Source organism: Corythoichthys intestinalis, chromosome 14, assembly GCF_030265065.1.
Source record: "Corythoichthys intestinalis isolate RoL2023-P3 chromosome 14, ASM3026506v1, whole genome shotgun sequence".
In the NCBI taxonomy this organism is placed as follows: domain Eukaryota; kingdom Metazoa; phylum Chordata; class Actinopteri; order Syngnathiformes; family Syngnathidae; genus Corythoichthys; species Corythoichthys intestinalis.
The window spans coordinates 48656902-48677116 of NC_080408.1; the positions used below are offsets into that span (position 1 = coordinate 48656902).

Sequence of the window (20215 nt, forward strand, 5' to 3'; positions counted from 1 at the left end):
ATGCAAGCACGAGCCATGACTTTGAGCCCATAGAACTAGGACAGACGACGCGGAAGTTCCCCCTCGCTTTTGCAGCAGCAGGAGGGAGACGAGGCTGTCTGTGAAAGCAGAATGATACCGCCTGTCACTCATTTCTGAAACTACGACGAGTGGTCAATGTGAAAGAGAGGGAGGGACCAAGCAATGTCACTTCCCGTTCAGTTATACTGCGAAGCGGTCTTTGGTGATTCGTTCGGCAACGTCACTTCCCGTTCAGTAACCGAACGATTCGTTTGGGCGGGGAGGGAGATGAGGGGGACGAACGATTCGTTGAACGATTTGTTTGAACGAATCGTTTTACTGAACGAACCGGAATGGATTCGTTTACTCAAGTGAACGACAAATCTCGTCACTAGTACCCATTCTGCAGCGCTTTGTTTACATTTGCGGCTTTCACGACATTTGCGTTACAGCAGCTAAACTGCTACACGGCAGTACTATTTGGACGGAGTTGGCGCTCGCATCCGTGTGCGTGTTGTTTTGTGCCTGAGTTTTATTAAGCCGAAAATAAAGGCAGCTTTACAAAGTCATCTGACCGCTCGTCATTTCACATTCTGAATGCATTATTGACTGGCTGACTTCGTTTTCTCCATGTTTAAATTATCTTATAACCACTGTGCCGTCATGATAAGCTTGCTTACCGGACATCACTTTTTCATGAAGAATGGTGGTCGTATAAACTGCATTATTTCTTTTATCCAGGGCTTTGGTTCTCGTGTCATTAAGGTAAAAAAAAAAAACTGTCTCGTCTCGGCGGCAGCTACATTCGTACCGGATAATCCGCCCGCCCGCCCCGGCCAGTTCGCCGCGGCGTATTCGGGTCCTGGCTCTGCTCACACGCCGTGGGGGAACGCTCGAGAAACCGGGGTGTTCGCCGGAGGTCCAGAGGCCGGGGAACCGGGCTCGGCCCGCCCCGCCTATGGCGAGGCAGCGGCGGCCTGCCGGACTGGCCAAAGCGGCGGGCTCCGTCGGAATTTGCCACCCGCCTTGGGCTGCATTCCCAAACAGCCCGACTCTGTATCGTCACAAGCCCTGTAGTTTAGCTTAGTGTTTACAATAGCTTTAGCATTCCTGCTAGCAGCAGCCTTGTATATGTTCCAAAATTCTTTGTGATGCAGTTTTAAATGGCTGCTGGGTTAGTGGTTTTGAATGAGGACGCGTTCTTTCTGCCTCGTGGAACTTGTACGGTACATGTTTCGCAGATGGCGAGGGCGTCGTTTTTTTAGTAACAGCCGCCATAATATTCAACTACTTCTTGTCTTGTAACTCCGCCTCCTCAACCCCTTCTCCCTCAGGGGCTTCAGAGAGGGGAGGGGTTGAGGAGGCGGCGTGCTGAATTCTTCGGTTGAGCATTTGGAGGCAAAATCAAGTATATAATTATCGGATTGCATTATCGGTTGAATTTTTTTATTATCTGGATTATCTGTGTGACGTCATAATTGCCATTATCGGCCGATAATTATCGGTGACCGATATTATCGTGTATCTTTTGTTGAAACGCTTATGGCGTGTGGTTGTGTTGTTTGCTTTGGCTAACCACGCTAGTGTCTAAGAGAGGCTAACTGTAGCCCTACTGGCTAACTGTGCATAAGCAACAGGCGTTCACCGTATGGTACTAGTACACAAAAAACAGTTCAAAGGTAACAAAGTAAGGGTAGTAATGAAGATGTAACAGCACACAATGAATGATTATAAGTATGGGAGATGTGTTAGAAAAAAATGCGATATTTACCTCCCGCTTAGGCTACTGATATGCTTGACCAAGCACTCTGTGGAGGAGACTACAGATCTACTAAATCACCAGAAGAATCTTCTGCTTGTTTGTTATGCCTAATGATCAGTTAAACCTAAAAAAAATTTTTTTTTAAGTGTGTTGCATACAAATCAGTGCCGTATGATGGCAGGTCACACCAGTTTAGACACACTACAAAGCTTTAGAATCCATTTTAAGTTGCTAATGTTAACCTGTTGTATGACTGATACGACTTTTATAATTTCAGGAAAACCAGCATATGAAATAAATGAGGCAGACCCTGACTGGGCACCATCCTTATGCCTGGGACACACATGTGTTCAGCCCACCAACGTGGACCGCTCTTCTAGGCGAAGTAGGCGTGAGAAATTTAGGATGGAGGAAGATGTTGGTGAGCTACAGGAGGAACCGTCAGCACCCTTTAGATGCTCCTTCTGACCTTCATGCGCCTGCGTTTGAACCTGCCTACACTACACATTGCACACATATTCCATGTTTCCCGTAAGACTGTGTATTGAGTGTTCAGTGGCATGGTGCCCTTTTTACATGCTAACTTGAGACGAGCAATTGTTTGGCCCAACAGAGAAACACTTTATAAAACAATGCCTCACGAGTTTGTTGAGTCCTTCAGACGCAGAGTTGCAGTGATTATTGACTTTTTTAAAATTTTTACAGAGAAACCATCAAATGTTTTCTAGTTACAAGCATAACTGTTATGTCCTCTGGTCTTATGTTGACTACTTTTTGGGTTTAATTTCTTTCTAAGATTGTACATTGTTCATCCGTCCACAGGATGTCGCTATTCTAACTCAGAATCTTAAGTTTTTCTTTGGTATTGCTGTTTGCGCTCGGCTTCCCCTAGTGGCGACTTGCTGTAAGCAGCAGGCAGAAAGAACTTTTTATTTCAGTTGGAAAAGAGGCCTTGAGGTGTTAAGACGTTACACACCTCCTCTGCACCATACATCGTTGGGAACCCTTGACAAAACAAAATCTGTAAGTTTTTTTACCACACACACACACGCACACGCACGTTCACGCGAAGAAATAAATGAGAGGAAGGAGTTTGGGCCTCCATTTTTCTTTGTTGGTTTAGCTCGCTGCCAAAGTCGAGTAGCCATACGCTCGGCTGAGGGCAGAAGAGTAAAAAGATTTTCAACACATCAAGCACCCAAGATGTCTCAACAAGAAGTTTCACCACCTATCAGCCAAGTGGTCACCAGGTCGGAGGCCAGTCATTCTCATTCTTCACGCCGGTCCAGAACGAGTCAAGCTGCTGCACAAGCACGAGCAGACGCCGAAGCTGCCTACGCCAGAGCACGGTACGCCAAACGCCAAATCGACATGGAGGTCGAGAAGGCACGCATCGAGGCAACACTACACGCTCTGAAGACGGAAGGTGAAGCAGAAGCAGCGCTCGCCGCAGCTAAAGTTTGGGAGGCGACTTTCGAAGAAGAGGAGCGCGCCAAAGTCGACCTCAGCGAGCAAGGGGTATTTTCCAAGACACCCCCCTCCATCAGGCGTGCACAAGAGTATGTGCATGCTCACTTTGACGACCAGCGTGTGCAAGCAGATGGCACACAAACGCCAAACACTGAGCACCTGGTTAGGCACAATGACTCTCAACAACCAGAAAATAGCCCAAAATCAGCTGGTGCTTTTCCACATGTGCGTCACATCGACATCGCTGACGAAGAGCATCTCCAATCTCATCGTGGGAGAACGGACATCTCACACCAGCCTACTCCTTCAGCAACCCCACAAAGTGAACTGTCCAATTTAGCAGCCTATCTAGCACGGCGTGATCTGCTGACATCGGGGTTCAAGGTTTTCGACAACCGGCCAGAGTCCTACCTGTCCTGGAAGTCCATGTTCTGCAACGCGACGGAAGGCCTCAATCTCAAGCCCAGCGAAGAGCTCGACCTTCTCACCAAGTGGCTCGGCGGGGAGTCTCTTCAACACGCTCAGAGGATCAGGGCGGTCCACGTGAGTAATCCACAGGCAGGTCTCCAACGTCTGTGGCAGCGGCTAGACAAGACTTATGGCTCTCCAGAGGTAATTGAATCCTCACTCTTCCAACGGTTGCAGACTTTTCCAAGAATCTCCAACAAAGACACTCACTTACTGCAGGAGCTTGCTGATCTTCTGTTAGAGCTATCGTATGCCAAAAGTGAAAGTTATTTGCCGGGTCTTAGCTTTCTCGACACACCAAGGGGCATAAACCCGATAGTTGAAAAACTCCCATATGGACTCCAGGAGTCATGGGTTACACAAGGTACCAAATACAAAAGGGAAAACGGTGCAGTCTATCCACCTTTTTCGTATTTTGTGCGGTTCGTAAATGACTACGCTGAAATGAGAACAGACCCTAGCTTTATGTTACAGTGTTCAAACGTAATAAATCCAAGGGTTGATAAGACATCAGTAAGACGAGACAAATACAGAGTTCCATTGGCGGTGAATAAAATAGAGATCAGTCCGGCTAAATTGACAGCACTCGATCCAGACAAACAATGTCCTATCCACCAAAAACCACATTCACTCGTCAAATGCAGGGGGTTTAGAATGAAAACACTAGACGAAAGAAAGAACATTCTCAAAGAGCACGCCATTTGTTTTAAATGTTGTGCGTCCACAAATCACAGGGCTCGAGACTGTAAAGCTATTATCCAATGCTCAGAATGTGATAGCGATGCTCATGTGTCTGCCATGCATGTCGGTCCACCTCCATGGACACCTCAAGACTTTAATCCCCCAACCCAGAGTCACGGCGGGGAGTCTGAGGGCCCAAATCCTGTGAACACAGCCAGTTGCACAGAAGTATGTGGGCAAGGCGTAAAAGGAAAATCATGCTCAAAGATCTGTTTAGTTAATGTATATCGCCGAACTTCTCCAGAAAAGAAAAAGAGGGTATATGCCATGTTGGATGATCAGAGCAATTCATCCTTAGCCAGATCTGCGTTTTTTGACATGTTTAATGTGCAAGGTACCATATTCCCATACACCATGAGAACATGTGCAGGTTTATCAGAGACACGAGGTCGCAAAGCTGATGGCTTTGTTGTAGAAGATGTAGATGGTAAGGTCTCCATGATGCTGCCTACAATAACAGAATGTGATCAGATTCCAGATAATAGAGACGAAATTCCCAGCCCTGAGGTAGCAGCAGCTCACCCTCATTTGCGATCAATCGCTTCACAGATTCCTCCTCTCGACCCATCGGCAGACATTCTTCTGCTCCTGGGAAGGGACATCATTCAGGCTCATAAAGTTCGTGGTCAGGTAAATGGGCCAAACAATGCACCTCATGCCCAGCGTCTCGATTTAGGATGGGTTGTCATAGGTGATGTCTGTCTCTCTGGAGCTCATAAACCCACATTGAACTCATTTAAGACGAACGTTCTAAACAGTGGACGTCCCACGTTCCTCAGTCCTTGCGAAAACACGATCGTTATCAAAGAGAAATACACCAAAAACGATCCACTAAACACACAAGCGGAACTAGGACAACATATTTTCCAACAAACAACAAATGACGACAAAGTTGCACTTTCGGCAGAAGATGCGTTGTTCCTAGACATTATGCACAACAACTTTGCTAAAGATGAGGCGAATAACTGGGTAGCTCCACTTCCATTCCGCTCACCTAGGCGGCGCCTACCTGACAATCGGGAGCAGGCCTACAATCGTTTAATGTCGCTCCGCAAAACGCTGAGAAGAAAACCTGAAATGAGAGCGCATTACGCTGAGTTTATGGAGAAAATATTCAGCAAGGGCCATGCCGAACCAGCGCCCGCACTGGCGCCAGATCAAGAGTGCTGGTATCTCCCTAGTTTTGGCGTTTACCACCCGCAAAAGCCAGAAAAAATTAGGGTAGTCTTTGATTCGAGTGCTCAACTTGACAATGTTTCTCTCAATGACGTGCTCCTCAAGGGACCAGATCTTAACAACACTCTCGTAGGAGTTCTGATGCGGTTTAGGTCCGACCCATACGCCGTCATGGCAGATGTGGAGCATATGTTTCACAACTTTATAGTACGAGAAGACCACCGTAACTACCTTCGTTTCTTGTGGTTCCAAAATCATGACCTTGATGGAAAAGTGCAAGAATTTAGGATGACTGTCCATGTGTTTGGTAATTGTCCTTCCCCATCAGTCGCCATCTTTGGACTGAAAAGAACAGCCATAGAAGGAGAAATGGAATTTGGCAGTGACGCAAAAGAATTCATTGAACGGCACTTCTATGTAGATGATGGGCTAAAGTCATTCTCTTCCATAGAGCAGGCCATTGATGTTCTTAGTAGGGCACAGAAGATGCTGGCTCAGTGTAACATACGCCTGCACAAAATCTCATCCAATTGTCCTCTCATAACAGGAGCCTTTCCAACCGAAGATCGTGCTGTAGGCATGCAAGGTCTTGACATTGGGCAGACTACCCCACCAATGCAGCGCAGTTTGGGCTTAGGATGGGAGCTGTTGACTGACCAATTCAAGTTCCAAGTAAGAGTAAATGAAAGGCCGTTCACAAAAAGGGGAGTTCTGTCAGTTATCAACAGTGTGTTCGACCCACTTGGTTTTGCTATTCCAGTAATCGTAGGGGGTAGAACCATACTCAGAGACATTTCCACAAATGTTTCAGAGTGGGACACTGAACTGCCAAAAGACAAATTAGAACAGTGGCAAAAGTGGAAAAGTTCCCTCGGACACCTACAACATCTTGAAATTCCCAGAATGTACACTTCAATACCGCTGTCTGCAGCCCAAAGAATAGAGATTGACGTTTTTTGTGATGCTTCCACAAAAGCCGTAGGTGCGGTAGCCTACCTCAAACTCACAAATGAGGACGGACACAGCGAAGTGGGATTCCTCCTCGGCAAAGCACGTTTAGCTCCTAAACCAGACATCACCATACCCCGACTTGAACTCTGTGCAGCAGTCCTGGCCGTGGAAGTAGCAGAGTTGGTTCTAGAGGAGCTGGATGTCACAGTCGATCAGGTGAATCTTTACACAGACTCAAAGGTAGTGCTTGGGTACATCTCAAACATGAAGAGACGCTTTCACGTTTATGTGCACAACAGAGTCGAACGCATCAGGCGCTTTGCACAAACTCACCAGTGGCATTACGTGCCCACACACTTAAATCCGGCAGACCATGCCACACGAGCGTTGCCCGCTGAGCAGCTCTCCAGCTCCACCTGGCTCAGAGGCCCAGCTTTCCTCTCCAGGTTGGACCAAAGTCAAGTTCGAAGTCAAACCTTCGATCTCATAGACCCAGAGACTGACTGTGAGTTGCGTCCTGAGGTAACAACTTGCACTACCACCCTATCAAAAGGCCAGTTTAATAGTGCCAGATTTGAAAGGTTTTCAAGTTGGAAGGTGCTGCAAAAGGCTATTGCCAAACTCCAACATATAGCTCAATCATTCAAGAACAACTCTGAGGTTTCCTGTCGTGGCTGGCACAACTGCAACAAACATTTAACTGAAAAGTCACTGCAACTAGCCAAGACCACGATCATTCGCACCGTTCAAAGAGAGGTCTTCGCAGAAGATATTGGATGCATTGAAAAAGGCACAGCTTTAAAAAACTCAAGTCCACTCAGCAAACTGAATCCATTTGTTGACACGCAAGGGCTCCTTAAAGTTGGAGGCCGACTAAAGAAAGCACAGTTGTCTGCAGAAGAAACCAATCCCATACTAATCCCTGGAAAGCACCATCTTGCTCAGCTCATAATAAGACACTTTCACGAAAAATTATGTCACCAGGGAAGGCATTTCACGGAGGGAGCAGTCAGAGCAGGGGGCTTTTGGATTGTGGGAGGAAAAAGAGCAGTAAGCAGTGTGATTTTCAAGTGCATCACATGCCGCAAATTAAGGGGCAGGCAACCTGAACAGATCATGGCTGAGCTACCTGAAGACAGGCTGTCCACGGACCCTCCTTTCACAAATGTAGGCCTTGATGTGTTCGGTCCCTGGTCCGTTACAGTGAGAAAAACGCGTGGTGCTAATGCAGATGCTAAAAGATGGGCAGTCATATTCACCTGCATGAGTACACGTGCAATTCATATTGAAGTGATTGAGTCAATGGACACATCGTCGTTCATTAATGCACTGCGTCGTTTCTTTGCCATCCGAGGTGGTGCCAAACTCTTGAGAGCTGATTGTGGGACAAATTTTGTGAGTGCCTGCAAAGAGCTCCAAATAGACAAACTAGGCTGTCACAATGACAAAATAGGCACATTCTTGAAAGACAGTGCGTGCAAATGGCAGTTTAATCCTCCACATGCATCCCATATGGCTGGTTCCTGGGAACGCATGATCGGCGTCACCCGAAAAATCCTCAATGCAATGCTCCTTGAACATCCATATGGGAAGCTCACACATGAAGTACTCGTGACATTGTTAGCTGAAGTCACCGCAATTGTAAATGCACGCCCGCTAACAGCTGTTTCTACAGATCCCGAAAACCCAGTCATTCTTACTCCTGCGATGCTACTCACGCAAAAGGTTGGCACACCACCGATTCCACCAGGGCAGTTTCAGACCAGTGACCTATTCAAAGCCCAATGGAAGCGCGTGCAGTACTTAGCTAATGTTTTCTGGAGTCGTTGGCAGAAAGAATACATCGCAGGCTTGCAGGTTCGTCGCAAGTGGAAAATAAAAAAGCCGAACCTTCAAATGGGCGACGTTGTTTTAATGAGGGAGTCTCTGGAACATAGGAATAATTGGCCACTCGGACTGATCACAAAATCTTTCCCAAGTGAGGACGGTAATGTCAGAAAAGTTGAGGTTAAGATTTGCCGAAACGGCGAGAATAGGTTTTACATTCGCCCAATTCGTGAAGTTGTGCTTTTGATGTCTAAGGATAGCATGTAAAACGAGTTGTTGTTTTGTATCGTTCATTAGTTAAGGGCTGACATCTTGCAGATGTCAGGCGGGGAGTGTTATGTCCTCTGGTCTTATGTTGACTACTTTTTGGGTTTAATTTCTTTCTAAGATTGTACATTGTTCATCCGTCCACAGGATGTCGCTATTCTAACTCAGAATCTTAAGTTTTTCTTTGGTATTGCTGTTTGCGCTCGGCTTCCCCTAGTGGCGACTTGCTGTAAGCAGCAGGCAGAAAGAACTTTTTATTTCAGTTGGAAAAGAGGCCTTGAGGTGTTAAGACGTTACACACCTCCTCTGCACCATACATCGTTGGGAACCCTTGACAAAACAAAATCTGTAAGTTTTTTTACCACACACACACACGCACACGCACGTTCACGCGAAGAAATAAATGAGAGGAAGGAGTTTGGGCCTCCATTTTTCTTTGTTGGTTTAGCTCGCTGCCAAAGTCGAGTAGCCATACGCTCGGCTGAGGGCAGAAGAATAACTACACCATGAAATATCTAACTGGAATCACACCAAAGGGGGGAATTTGTTTGATGTCAAAAGGTTGGGGTGGTCACACAAGTGACAAACGTATCACCTTGAACAGTGCTTTTTTTAATAACCTTTTGCCCGGGGACATTGTCTTGACTGACAGAGGCTTTGATATTCAAGAACATGTGGGTATGTTATGTGCAGAGGTCAAACTCCCTGTGTTCACAAAAGGTCGCTGTCAGTTAGCTGGTAGAGATGTGGAGGAGACTAGGAAGATAGCACATTTGAGGATCCATGTTGAACAGGTAATTGGTAATCTTTGCCAGAAGTATAAGATCCAAAAGGAACTATACCTATTAACTTGGTTCTGCCATGTGTTACAAACCTTTGCCCAACTGTTGTGTAGTTTGTACTGTTATACCATTTACTATGCTAACCGTTTCAGCCTTTCAAACTTAGCTGTTTTTGATATTTTGTATTTTGTTGTGACTTGATTGTACTTAATAAAACATATTAAGTCATCTTGAATCCTATTCTTTGTAAGTACAGCATGTGTCAATACTGTATTATATATATACACACGCATAATAATGTTCATACAAAGAACGACAGTTAACTACTTTGGCCAGGTACTTTTAATGTTGCCAAATTGTCAGTTAAATCACATACTACCAACCACCACTAACTTAAGTGGAGCACAGAGAGCAGAACCAACACATGTCTTTATCTGTTTCATGCGGTGTAGACCAACACAGGTTAAATAATAATGGGGCAGATCTCATTATCACACGCAACCATGTCATCTTTGGTCTCCAGACCACAGCAGAGGCACCATAACTGACGTCATAACTGACAAATACCGATCTCTCGCTTCCTTTTCAAGCTTCTCCACATAAGGAGTCTTGTCGTTCTTCTGGCTTTTTCCCATTTTGATGTGACATTCGCGTGGCTGCTTACCCGCAAAATTGTCAACAAAACAAACGTGACCGGGGCGGATGTAGTCCAGGTCACTGAGATACACGAAAGATGGCGGCTCAGGTGGTCGTGATGACGTAGGTGACAACAACCGATTATGACGGCAATGCCGTAGTGGTTAATTTCTCCCATTGATTTTTTTCACGTTTCAAAATGCATGCATGGTACGAAAAATATCATGATTACCTTGAATCCTCGAACAAATCACTCCTGAGACAATCCTTCCTGTTTGTATGCGGTACAGCTTTCGTACTTTTTCAACCTGCTGTATATCCGTTATCCACGTTGCGTCGTTGCTCATGTCAGTGTTGATGTGTTTTCTCGTGGAATCCCCGCCGCCATCTTAAGGGCTGTTCCATTTCCCTGAACAGCTGAAGTGAACCCCTTTGATACCACTTTCAGATAGTGATGGCAGCTTGAAGCTGAATCTTCGAAACGTGCTCTGAACAGATGAGGTATATTTATATTGGACTACTGCTCCGGAGCTTGCTTCAAATAACATGACATCCGACGTATGAAACGGGAACTGTTTCGGTTCTAAAATGAAACACCACTATCGGTTCATAATCCAATCAGATGGGTCACAGAGACTGGCTGTCTCGATTTTGACAAGTCTGAGGAGATTTGAATTATAGCATCTCATTATTTCATAACGGCGCTAACAAATGTTAAATTTTAGGGGTGTTGGACCATAAACAAGAGAGCTAGGTCGTTCTGAAATGTGGGAACAGTATAATCTGATTGCTCCTGATAAGGTTCATGCCTTGTCTATAAACACGTTACATAAGTAATGTCATTTTAAAAAGTTACATTGCTAACAAAATTAAAGTTCAGTATCGATATTCTGGACAGCGATGCGTCGATACCAGGAGGTCAAGGAATGCCTCAGCAGATGAAACAAAGGAGGTGCAGCCATACTTTACTGATCCACCACTGGGAAGAGCCGAAAACCCACTCATTTACTGGCAGAAGTGAACCATCAGAATGTGTACCCTCATTTAGGAAAACCTTTATTTATGCACACCAGCATCATCTGTTCCCTGTGAGTGAGTGTTTTCTTAATGTGGAAAAGTTGCAAGCAAAAAAAGAAATCGACACACAGATAATAATGTACCTGGATAAAAAATCTTCCCCGTCCCACATAATAGCCATAGTTACACAAGCACACTGCATTTTCCCCCCCACATCGCTCACATCAGCAGTGTTGTCAGTAAGTAACGCGTTACTGTAATCTGATTACTTTCAGTGACGAGCAATCTAACGCGTTCATTTTTCCAGGCCAGTAATCTGATTAAAGTTAGTTTCCTCTGTGCCTGTGCGTTACTATTTTGTTGTTGCCTCGTACTATATGTAGAATGAAGAATATTGTAGTCAGGTACGCAGAGCATTTGAAAAGAAAATACTGCGCTTGAGTTTGGGAGTGACATCACATCTTACGTTTTCTCATCGGGGGGAACGGGTCACGTAATACCATGCTGCCTGTGCGCGCGCCGTCTGCCAAGGCGGTCAACAACATAGCCTCCTAGCTATCAGGATGCTAACAGTAAAGGAGCCGGAGAGATACAACAAACGGCTGCATTTGCTCACTGGAGATACAGCCATTACTTCACATATCCGTCCAGTAAAGATGACAAAAATATCTCCGTGCATTGCAAACTCTGCGCTGGCTCAGAAAGACTGTTGACCGCTATATACTCGACATCTAATTCAACAAGGAAGCACTTGGAATTGCAGCACAACGCGTCGCGGAAAAAAAAAGCCGACAGGTAACGAGACAGCCACCTCTTCTACAGTTTGTAACCAGCCTTTATAATATGTGTAATTATGTACATTTTATAGTTAGAGTTTGTAATCATAGGCGTAGTTTTACATTTGTGGGACGGGGGGGGAGAAGCATGTTGAAGACTGAAACGAAAGTCAAAAGTTTGGACACATTTTGCGTTTTATATATTTTCACTACTATTATATATTCTCACTGAAGACATCAAAACTATGAACGAACATGTGGAATGGCAAAAAAAAGTGAAATAACAGAAAACAGGTTTTGTTTTCTACATTCTTCAAAGTATCCACCTTTGTCGTGTCTTCAAACTTTTGGCCAAAACTGTATGTACATACATATATGTACTGCCAATGGGTTTTGGCAGTGTATCAAATACTTGTTCTCCCCACTGTATATATATGCATACACATCTTGACACTGTTCGAGTTCAATCAACTGTTCAAGTTGTTGTTGGCAGCGTTTGAAAGCATATCCATCTTGCCTCCTCTGGTGTAGTTTTGGCTAAGCAAAGCAAAGGACAGTCTCCAAGGTGCAAGTCACATGATCTGTTCGAAAAATGATTTTGACCCATTATGAAAACTTTACGTTGTAGGATTTTTGTTCATTTCATTAATTTTTGTTGTTTTATTGCTTTTCAAACTTTTAGAAAAAACATTTTAACGGCTAGGTCTTTATTTCAAAGGGGAAGTTCAGAATTTTTTACATTAGGCTTTATCTTGGAGTCAGTGGGGGTTTAATTAGTCGTTGGAGTTGATTTCAAGAAATTTTGTGCAGTTTATCAGTTAGTTGTTAGTTTTAGGGCTCCGGAATGGCTAAGCAAGGGCGAGTCAATGCTGGTCGACTAATTAAACCCCCGCTAACTAAAAGATTAAGCCTTATGTGAAAAACTCAATTAAACGCAACAACATTTTTCTGTTATTTTATGTTGAGGCAGCAAAAGGGGAAAAAATGGTAAAAAGTAACTGATAAGTTACTTTTAAAGTAACTTAGTTACTTTGATAATGTAATCAGTAAAGTAACTAGATTACTTTTTTGAGGTGTAATCAATAATCAGTAATTAAATTACTTTTTTAAGTAATCCGTGACAACACTGAACATCAGTGACATAAAACACATTCATAAGTCTTTATTTGTAAATAGTCACCCTCTTAAAATATTTGGCGAAGTCATATTTAGATAAATATTAACTTTTAACTTTTTCCCCACCCTGAACATTTCCTCAGGAAAAGGCCACCTCTACTAAAATTGGCTACATCCTTAGTCAAATGGATTACTCAATTCTGCCTCTGAAATGGAATTAATAATCAATATAGTGTAACGACTAGAGATGTCCCGATCCCGATCGGGTCCGATCACGTCATTTTCAAAGTATCGGAATCGGCAAAAAAATATCGGCCATGCCTTTTTTAAATATATACATTTTTTTTTTTTTTTAAGTTAAATTGTTTTCTCATTGTATTTACCGTTACAGACATAATATGTTACACTTATCCAGAGTCTTTAGTTTGGGCTTAAGGTAGGGTTATCAAATTTATCCCAATAACGGTAGTAATTAATTTTTTAAAAAATGTATCACGTTAAAAGTTTTTGCACGACCCACTCACGCATTGTCGCGCTCCATCTGTAATGGCTTTGTTTTGCCAATGTAGGGAGCTAAAAACTGAATAGAGTGAATTTTGGCAGCCTTTGGAGCCTTATTTAAATTGGCTATAACCTTACAATCCCGCTCCTTATGATTACAGATATCATGGGAAGCAATGTGGGGAGGCAAGGTAGCAATTATTCTGTTTCTTATAACCTTGATTTATATCCCATCGCAGAGAAGATATATGAATTGGTAGCACTACGCACAGTCGTGGTTTCACTTGTCATGGTTCCTCTTCCCATCATGCATTGGGCATGGCCTTCAGTATCATTTACTGAAAGCTCAACAAATACACCAGATTGCAATATTTAGTCATATACAAAGTCACAAGTCTTTCTATCCGTGGATCCCTCTCACAGAAAGAATGTTAATAATGTAAATGCCATCTTGATTTATTCTCATAACAAACAAATACAGTACTTATGTACTGTATGTTGAATGTATATATTCGTCCGAGTTTTATTCATTTTTTTCTTTATGCATTGCCAAAATGTATATGATCGGGAAAAATTATCGGGAATGATTGGAATTGAATCGGGAGCAAAAAAAAGCAATCGGATCGGGAAATATCGGGATCGGCAGATACTCAAACTAAAACGATCGGGAGCAAAAAAACATGATCGGAACAACCCTAGTAACGACGATTTGGTTCAGTTCATGTTTTCTACAAAAAAAACAACAAAGTACCGTATTGGCCCAAATATAAGACGGCCCTGATTATAAGACGACCCACTCTTTTTCAAGACTAGTTTGAAAAAGACTTTTTGAACACCAAATTAATTTTTATACAGAAAATTACAGTCCATCCGAAACAAACGATTATAACAATATATTTGAGAGAAAAAGCATGTTATTTTGCCTCATTCAAATCTTAATATCTGAACATTTAAATATGTGAACTAAAGTGAAATCACATTCGTAAATGAATGGCTTCCGGTTTTTGAAATGTTAATAAACCAATCTATTGTGATAAAACAAAATTGCAATAACTGCATTAACCATCAAAGAAGTCTAACTGTAGTCTTGACTTTTAATTCCCAATTACGGAACGATTCCGTATTTCAAGGGACGGGTGGCAAGCCTAGCCCAGTTTTCGCGTCGAATTGCAGCAGTCCATCTCGCTCTCCTCTCCACCTTTCAAGGCGCTCAAAGCGCTTTACACTATTTCGCCATCTACCTACTGGTGACGACGGTAAAACTTCAAGTCTCTCCGTCTATCTTCTCTGTTACTGCAACCAACCGCCAAACCGCCTTCACCATTATGATTATTAATGTTAACGAGCAGAAAAACACGCCATAATAGGAGGAATTTACGTAGCGGTAATGCGTATACACGACAAGTAGACGGACAACATGGCGCGGAGGCGTGGTTGTGACATCATGTGAGTAGGGTCTATAGTAAGAGGATGACGAAATGGCACATCAAAATCAGCTTTCCTGTGTGCATTACACTTCAAAGGAAAGACCCTTGTGAGCCTTGCGAGCAGTTCCAGCTTTTGCCAGGAGATGCCACTGGTAATGAATTTTCATGAACTGAACCCATTTCCAAATCAATTTGGCCAAGTGGTTAGCTTCATTGGCCATGAGGTATTTGATATAGCATTATTTTAACACGCTTGATATAATTTTAAAAAAGACATTTAACCATAGTTTAATATTATAATAGAAGTTATAATACACAGACGCACTCCTCACAAAGCAGGAGGCCAGCGCTGAGTCATCACTGATGACTGGCCCAGTGAGTGGATCAGAAGATCCAGTTATATAAAAGTCTGCCTTCCATTCCTAGCAAAGACGACGCCATCCTTTGGTGGAACAAAAGAGACTCTGCAGTTGCCGTCAGAACTAGCTGAAGGCTTCTTGTGCGTGCAAGCATCCTCCATCTGAAAGAGTGTTCTCCACAGCTGGAGATGCAATAAGCCCAGAAAGAGCACATATCATTCCCACAAAAGCTTGTTTTTCTGCATAAGAATTGCTAATTGAGTGTCAGTACAGTCAGCTAAAATTGCACTTACTGTAGCACAGGGGTGTCCAAACTTTTTGCGAAGGGGGCCAGATTTGGTATGATAAAAATGTGGGGGGCCGACCTTGGCTAACGTCCTTTACGTAGAACAATATATTGAAACAAATTTTAGCAAGCCATTCTGTGGGTTACATTTGCTTAATTTTTTTTTTTTAATTAATAATTTCAACAATCTCGCAACTAGCCTTTGTAGCGTTCTCTTTCGACTCTCTGGCTCTTGCGAAATACTGCTGCTGTGAAATTAAACTAGCCTCAAGTTGCTTCAATTTTTCGCTATATCTTCCCGTTAATCTTGTACATGTCAGCGTGTCTTGTTTGGTAATATCGCCTCACATTGAGCTCTTAAAAAACAGCGACTGTCTCTTTGCAAATGAGGCAGACAGTTGTTGCGTATTTTAGTAAAGAAATAGTCCAATTTCCACCTATCTTTGAAGCGTCAGCCATCGCAGTCAAATTTTTTTGTTAATTGTCGCCATTTTAGAAAATTTCAGGTAAAGGGTCACACGGGGTAATGTTGCTTGGAGTGCTGCTGCCTTTTGGTGGGTAAATGAGGAGCAGCATTTAGTGTGCAAGTTACTTCATATACTGGTAGCAGTACTGCTGACCAATTTATTAAGTCTGTGTGTGGGCCAGACGTTACTGATTTTATGACAGAGACTGGGGGCCTGATGATTATTGGCCCCCGGGCCAGACTTTGGACATGTCTGCTGTAGCAGTACACAAATAGTTCTATTGAACCTAAGAGTACTTGATTTGTCACTGGCTAATAGGCACCTTTATTTTTCTTTGTTTAAATTTTAAAACCCTAACCTTGCATTTTAAGTTTTGAGAATTTGGGAAATATTTTATTGGATGTGTGCAATGTTATAGTTTGATGTTTTATGTTGTTGCGCTGTTGTAAGCAGGTCCTCAGGTTGACGAGCGCAGGACATTGGATGTCAAGTTCTAAATTTTTGGGGAACCTCAACTCTTGCCCGAACTTGGAAAAAAGGCTTTGTTCAAGGGAAAGGACGTGGACAACTCAAAAGTTTTTTCCCCCTCCTTTTATTTCGAGAACTTCTTTCCTCTAGCTTCTTTTTAGGTTATAAACCTAGGCACAGAAAATATAGTGTTAAATCATGACAATACAATATAATACTGAACATGCGCTCAGTAAAACAATTAAAATTTAAAACATCCCAGATTAACACTACTCAACACAGTCACCACTAGCCACAACTCAATACTAAACCAAACAAACATCATAATAGCAAGGAATGGTCCTACCAGCAGTCTTTCCAGTCAATTGTAAGAATTGAGTGTTTGTTCTGACTGCACTGGTGCCCAGGTGCTTTAAATGAGAGAGGTTGGTGAATTGTGAGTGGCTACCATAATGCACCCAGATGTTTTCAATTGGAGTGATGCAGTGAAGTAATTAGTGTTTGTGTTGATGTGGTGAATTTCCCTCTGCCGCTATCTGGTGTACAGGTTTGGAACTGCAGTATTTCAGGTTTGACTTGACATTGGACCACAAGACTTTACTGTTTGATTTGTAAAGTACTTCCAAACTAAACGAAGTGGATGCAGGTTGACTGGCTTGCCTGATAAACAAAGGAAAAGACGTCAAGACGCCATCATCATCTTTTCGGTAGGGTCAAAACACCCCGGCCTACCAAAGCAACTCTTGATAAGCTCGGCGCCTCTCTGACGTCATGGCAGGCCCGACCTACACCTCAGTTGCCTTATCAACAAAACGAAGCAGCAACGAAAGGTGACGCACGAGCTTGACCGCTCAAACCCGCAACAGAAGAATTATCCTAAACACAGACCCTTCCTCCGGCCCAACTACACCCAAACACACCCGTCTTCCTGCCCACGGACCACCCCGGGAGAGCCTTCAAAAGACTGAATGTTTAACTAATCATCACTTTTCTCGGGAACCTTTTTGTTGATGTGTGATAGGGTGACCTTGCCTCCTCGCTTGAGTGTTTCTTTCGCCTTGCTGTCTGATCGTTGTCGACCTGAATAAATTGTCAACTTGTTTTCGGTGAGCCTTCTTTAAATTTTTCAAAATGGAGTTAGTACAAGCGGTTAAGACCAAGGTGAACGCGCGGAGTTTGCCCTTCTGGCCGGATTGCCGAGGTCCTGCCGGCTCGAATCGTTGGATCTGCGCCAGCTCGGGTCCGGCTGGCGTGATTCCCTCAAGCGCTGCACTTAACATGACTCAAAAGCACGGATTTTAACCTCTCTCCCAGTTTTTATTTGGCACCGATTGGCCACGGAAAACCGGAGATAGGATCCTTTTAATTTCAAAATGGTAACTATGTAGGAACTCTTCACTATTAAAACAAGGAACTATTTTCGCCACCAGAGGGCACTCATGCTTTTTGGACGAATAATGCTTCATTTATGTATTTTTTTTCTCTCTTCGGATTTATTTATTTTTTGTATTTCTTTGGCTTAATGTGGTTATGTAATGGGTACAGTATCATATGACAACAGTCCATATAACCATACCTGTCAACCCGAGGCCGTTGGCAATCTTACAAATAGTGACGTATGTCCTTAAAAATTGATGACTAATTTTACAAACGTTTTATACAGCGTGCAATATGAAACAAAAATAAAACTCAATTTTTAAAATAATAAAATAAGAATAGGAATTTGCCCGACCGAACCTGCTACGTTGGACAACAGTGTTGTAACTGTACTCTGCCCATCAACAAGCCCTCAATAAAAGTTAGCAGCGCGGGAGAGTTCAGAGAGAGACTCTAATGAGACATTGGTCGCAGAACATGTCTCCTGGCTCTCCCAACCTGCAGGTTGAAAAATGTCAACTCTCTGACTCTGTCTCACCGTGCCCTGCCTTTTGTCAGCTTGCTTTGGGTGTATAATAGTAAATAAGAACGAGTTTTAGACCCAACACTTTTCTCGCATCATTCAATCAACATAGTAACGCATAGTAACGCACATTCTCTCGTTGCCGAAACGGTGACAAAATTCGAATGGAAAAAAAAACTGTAATGCACGAAAAGCCTACAGATTTTGATTGTACAGCATACAATCAGTGCTCACTTGTACAAATTACGCCGAAACCGTACATCTTGACAGGTATGGATAACTGAGTGCTCAGAAAAAAAAGCCGTCTTTTAAAAAAAAAAAAAATCCAACAAAAATATAACCAGTTACGCACAATGTTACTCATTACTTGAGTATTCTTTTCACCAAATACTTTACTTGTACTCACTCACCAAGTACTCACTTGTACTTGAGCACATTTTTTGGATGACTACTTTTACTTGAGTAATATTATTTTGAAGTAACGCTACTCTTAATTGAGTTACATTTTTGGCAACTCTACCTACCGCTGCCCCTTACACATGCCTGCCTACACGCATGCCTGCTCTGTGCGGCGCCGTCATAAATCGTCGTATTTGGAGCTTGTCGGCGGATGTAGAAACAAATGGCGAGTGAAATTTGACGTCGGATGACGAAAAGATCGTATGTCGAGGTACCACTGTATTTTACTCAAGTAAGAGCAGTGTTGTCACAGATTACTTGAAAAAGTCATTCAATTACTGATTACTGATTAAACCTCAAAAAAGTAATCTAGTGTGGTGACCCTTTATTATGACATAATTCACCCACCGAACTTGTGTGTGGGAGATGTTGTACGTCACAGTCACGTGACACTTAAGAGCCGTGTGCGTTCCGGCCGAGTGAGCAGAGTTCCTAGTGTGTCACAAGAGACACATGAACCGCAGAGCACAGCAACAAGACTCCATCCAACGTCTTACCGCTACATTGGTGACCCTGACTTGCCTCGTTGAAGTCTCAGAGGCATTTTTGAACAGTTTAAGATATGGCGGACGCTAGCTTTTTCGAGCAGGCGATGTTTATGAAGTCTTCTGCGGCCGCGTAGTTTGCGTACACGGAGGAGCAGTTCCTCCTCCGTAGTATTTCCAGCGATACCATGCGCTTCTACCACGTGGTGGCCGCGCTCGGGTACTCGACGGCGGTCAAAGCTCAGCACTTCGTAGTCTTTCCGCCAAAAGAGGACAAGTATGGGGCTGTTAAGGCGCACCTTCTCCTGCTGTTTGAACGGTCGTATTCTTTATCGACTTCAAAGACGCCCAAAAGGCCCGCCACGAAAGCCCGACTGCCCGAGGTTCCCGCCAACGATGGCGGCGCTTCCGCCCCGGTTCCTCGCAGACGTCCTCCCGTCCCAGTGCCCGCGCAGCCCCTGCGTGCTCCCTCTCTGGCGCTTCCCGACGCCGACGTTGCTGTCTCGCCTCCGGCCCCGCTCTCGCTCACCTCGGTTTCGGCACTGCTCTCCGTCGGCGCAGCTGCGCCCGCCCCCGGCCTTCTCGGCTTCGGCGCCGATGAGCCCGCCTGAGGCCTACTCGACGACGGTGCGCCGGGCTGAGGCTTACTCGACGACGCCCCGACCGCCTCAGGCCTACTCGACGATGCCCCGTCCGCCTCGGGCCTACTCGACGACGCCCCGTCCGCCTCGGGCCTACTCGACAGCGTCCCGTCTGACCCTGGTCTTCTCGACGGTGTCCTGTCCGGCCCTCATCTTCTCGACGGCGTCTCGTCCAGTGAAGGCGCACTATCCTATTCCCCTCACTATCCACTCGCAGGGGCCTGCGCTTGTCA

At 44.0% G+C, this 20215-nt stretch overlaps 1 protein-coding gene across 2 annotated transcripts; it reads left to right on the top strand.

Moving 5' to 3' along the window:
- The first annotated feature begins 1352 nt into the window (after window positions 1-1352).
- LOC130930251 (uncharacterized) lies at window positions 1353-9590 on the top strand. 2 transcript variants are annotated; one of them, XM_057858063.1, is made up of 3 exons: window positions 1353-1408; window positions 2040-2785; window positions 2886-9590. In XM_057858063.1, exon 3 carries the CDS (start codon window positions 2966-2968, stop codon window positions 8660-8662), a length of 5697 nt encoding a protein of 1898 aa, XP_057714046.1. In that variant the 5' UTR covers window positions 1353-1408; window positions 2040-2785; window positions 2886-2965; the 3' UTR covers window positions 8663-9590. The 2 variants fall into 2 exon arrangements, with proteins under 2 accessions (XP_057714046.1, XP_057714047.1); XM_057858064.1 differs by lacking the exons at window positions 1353-1408; window positions 2040-2785 and having other exon boundaries at window positions 2808-5071; window positions 6165-6350.
- The last annotated feature ends 10625 nt before the right edge of the window (window positions 9591-20215 follow it).

What these genes read in the sequence shown, in the direction of transcription:
- LOC130930251 (XM_057858063.1), top strand. Translation starts at nt 2,966, where the DNA reads ATGTCTCAACAAGAAGTTTCACCACCTATCAGCCAAGTGGTCACCAGG.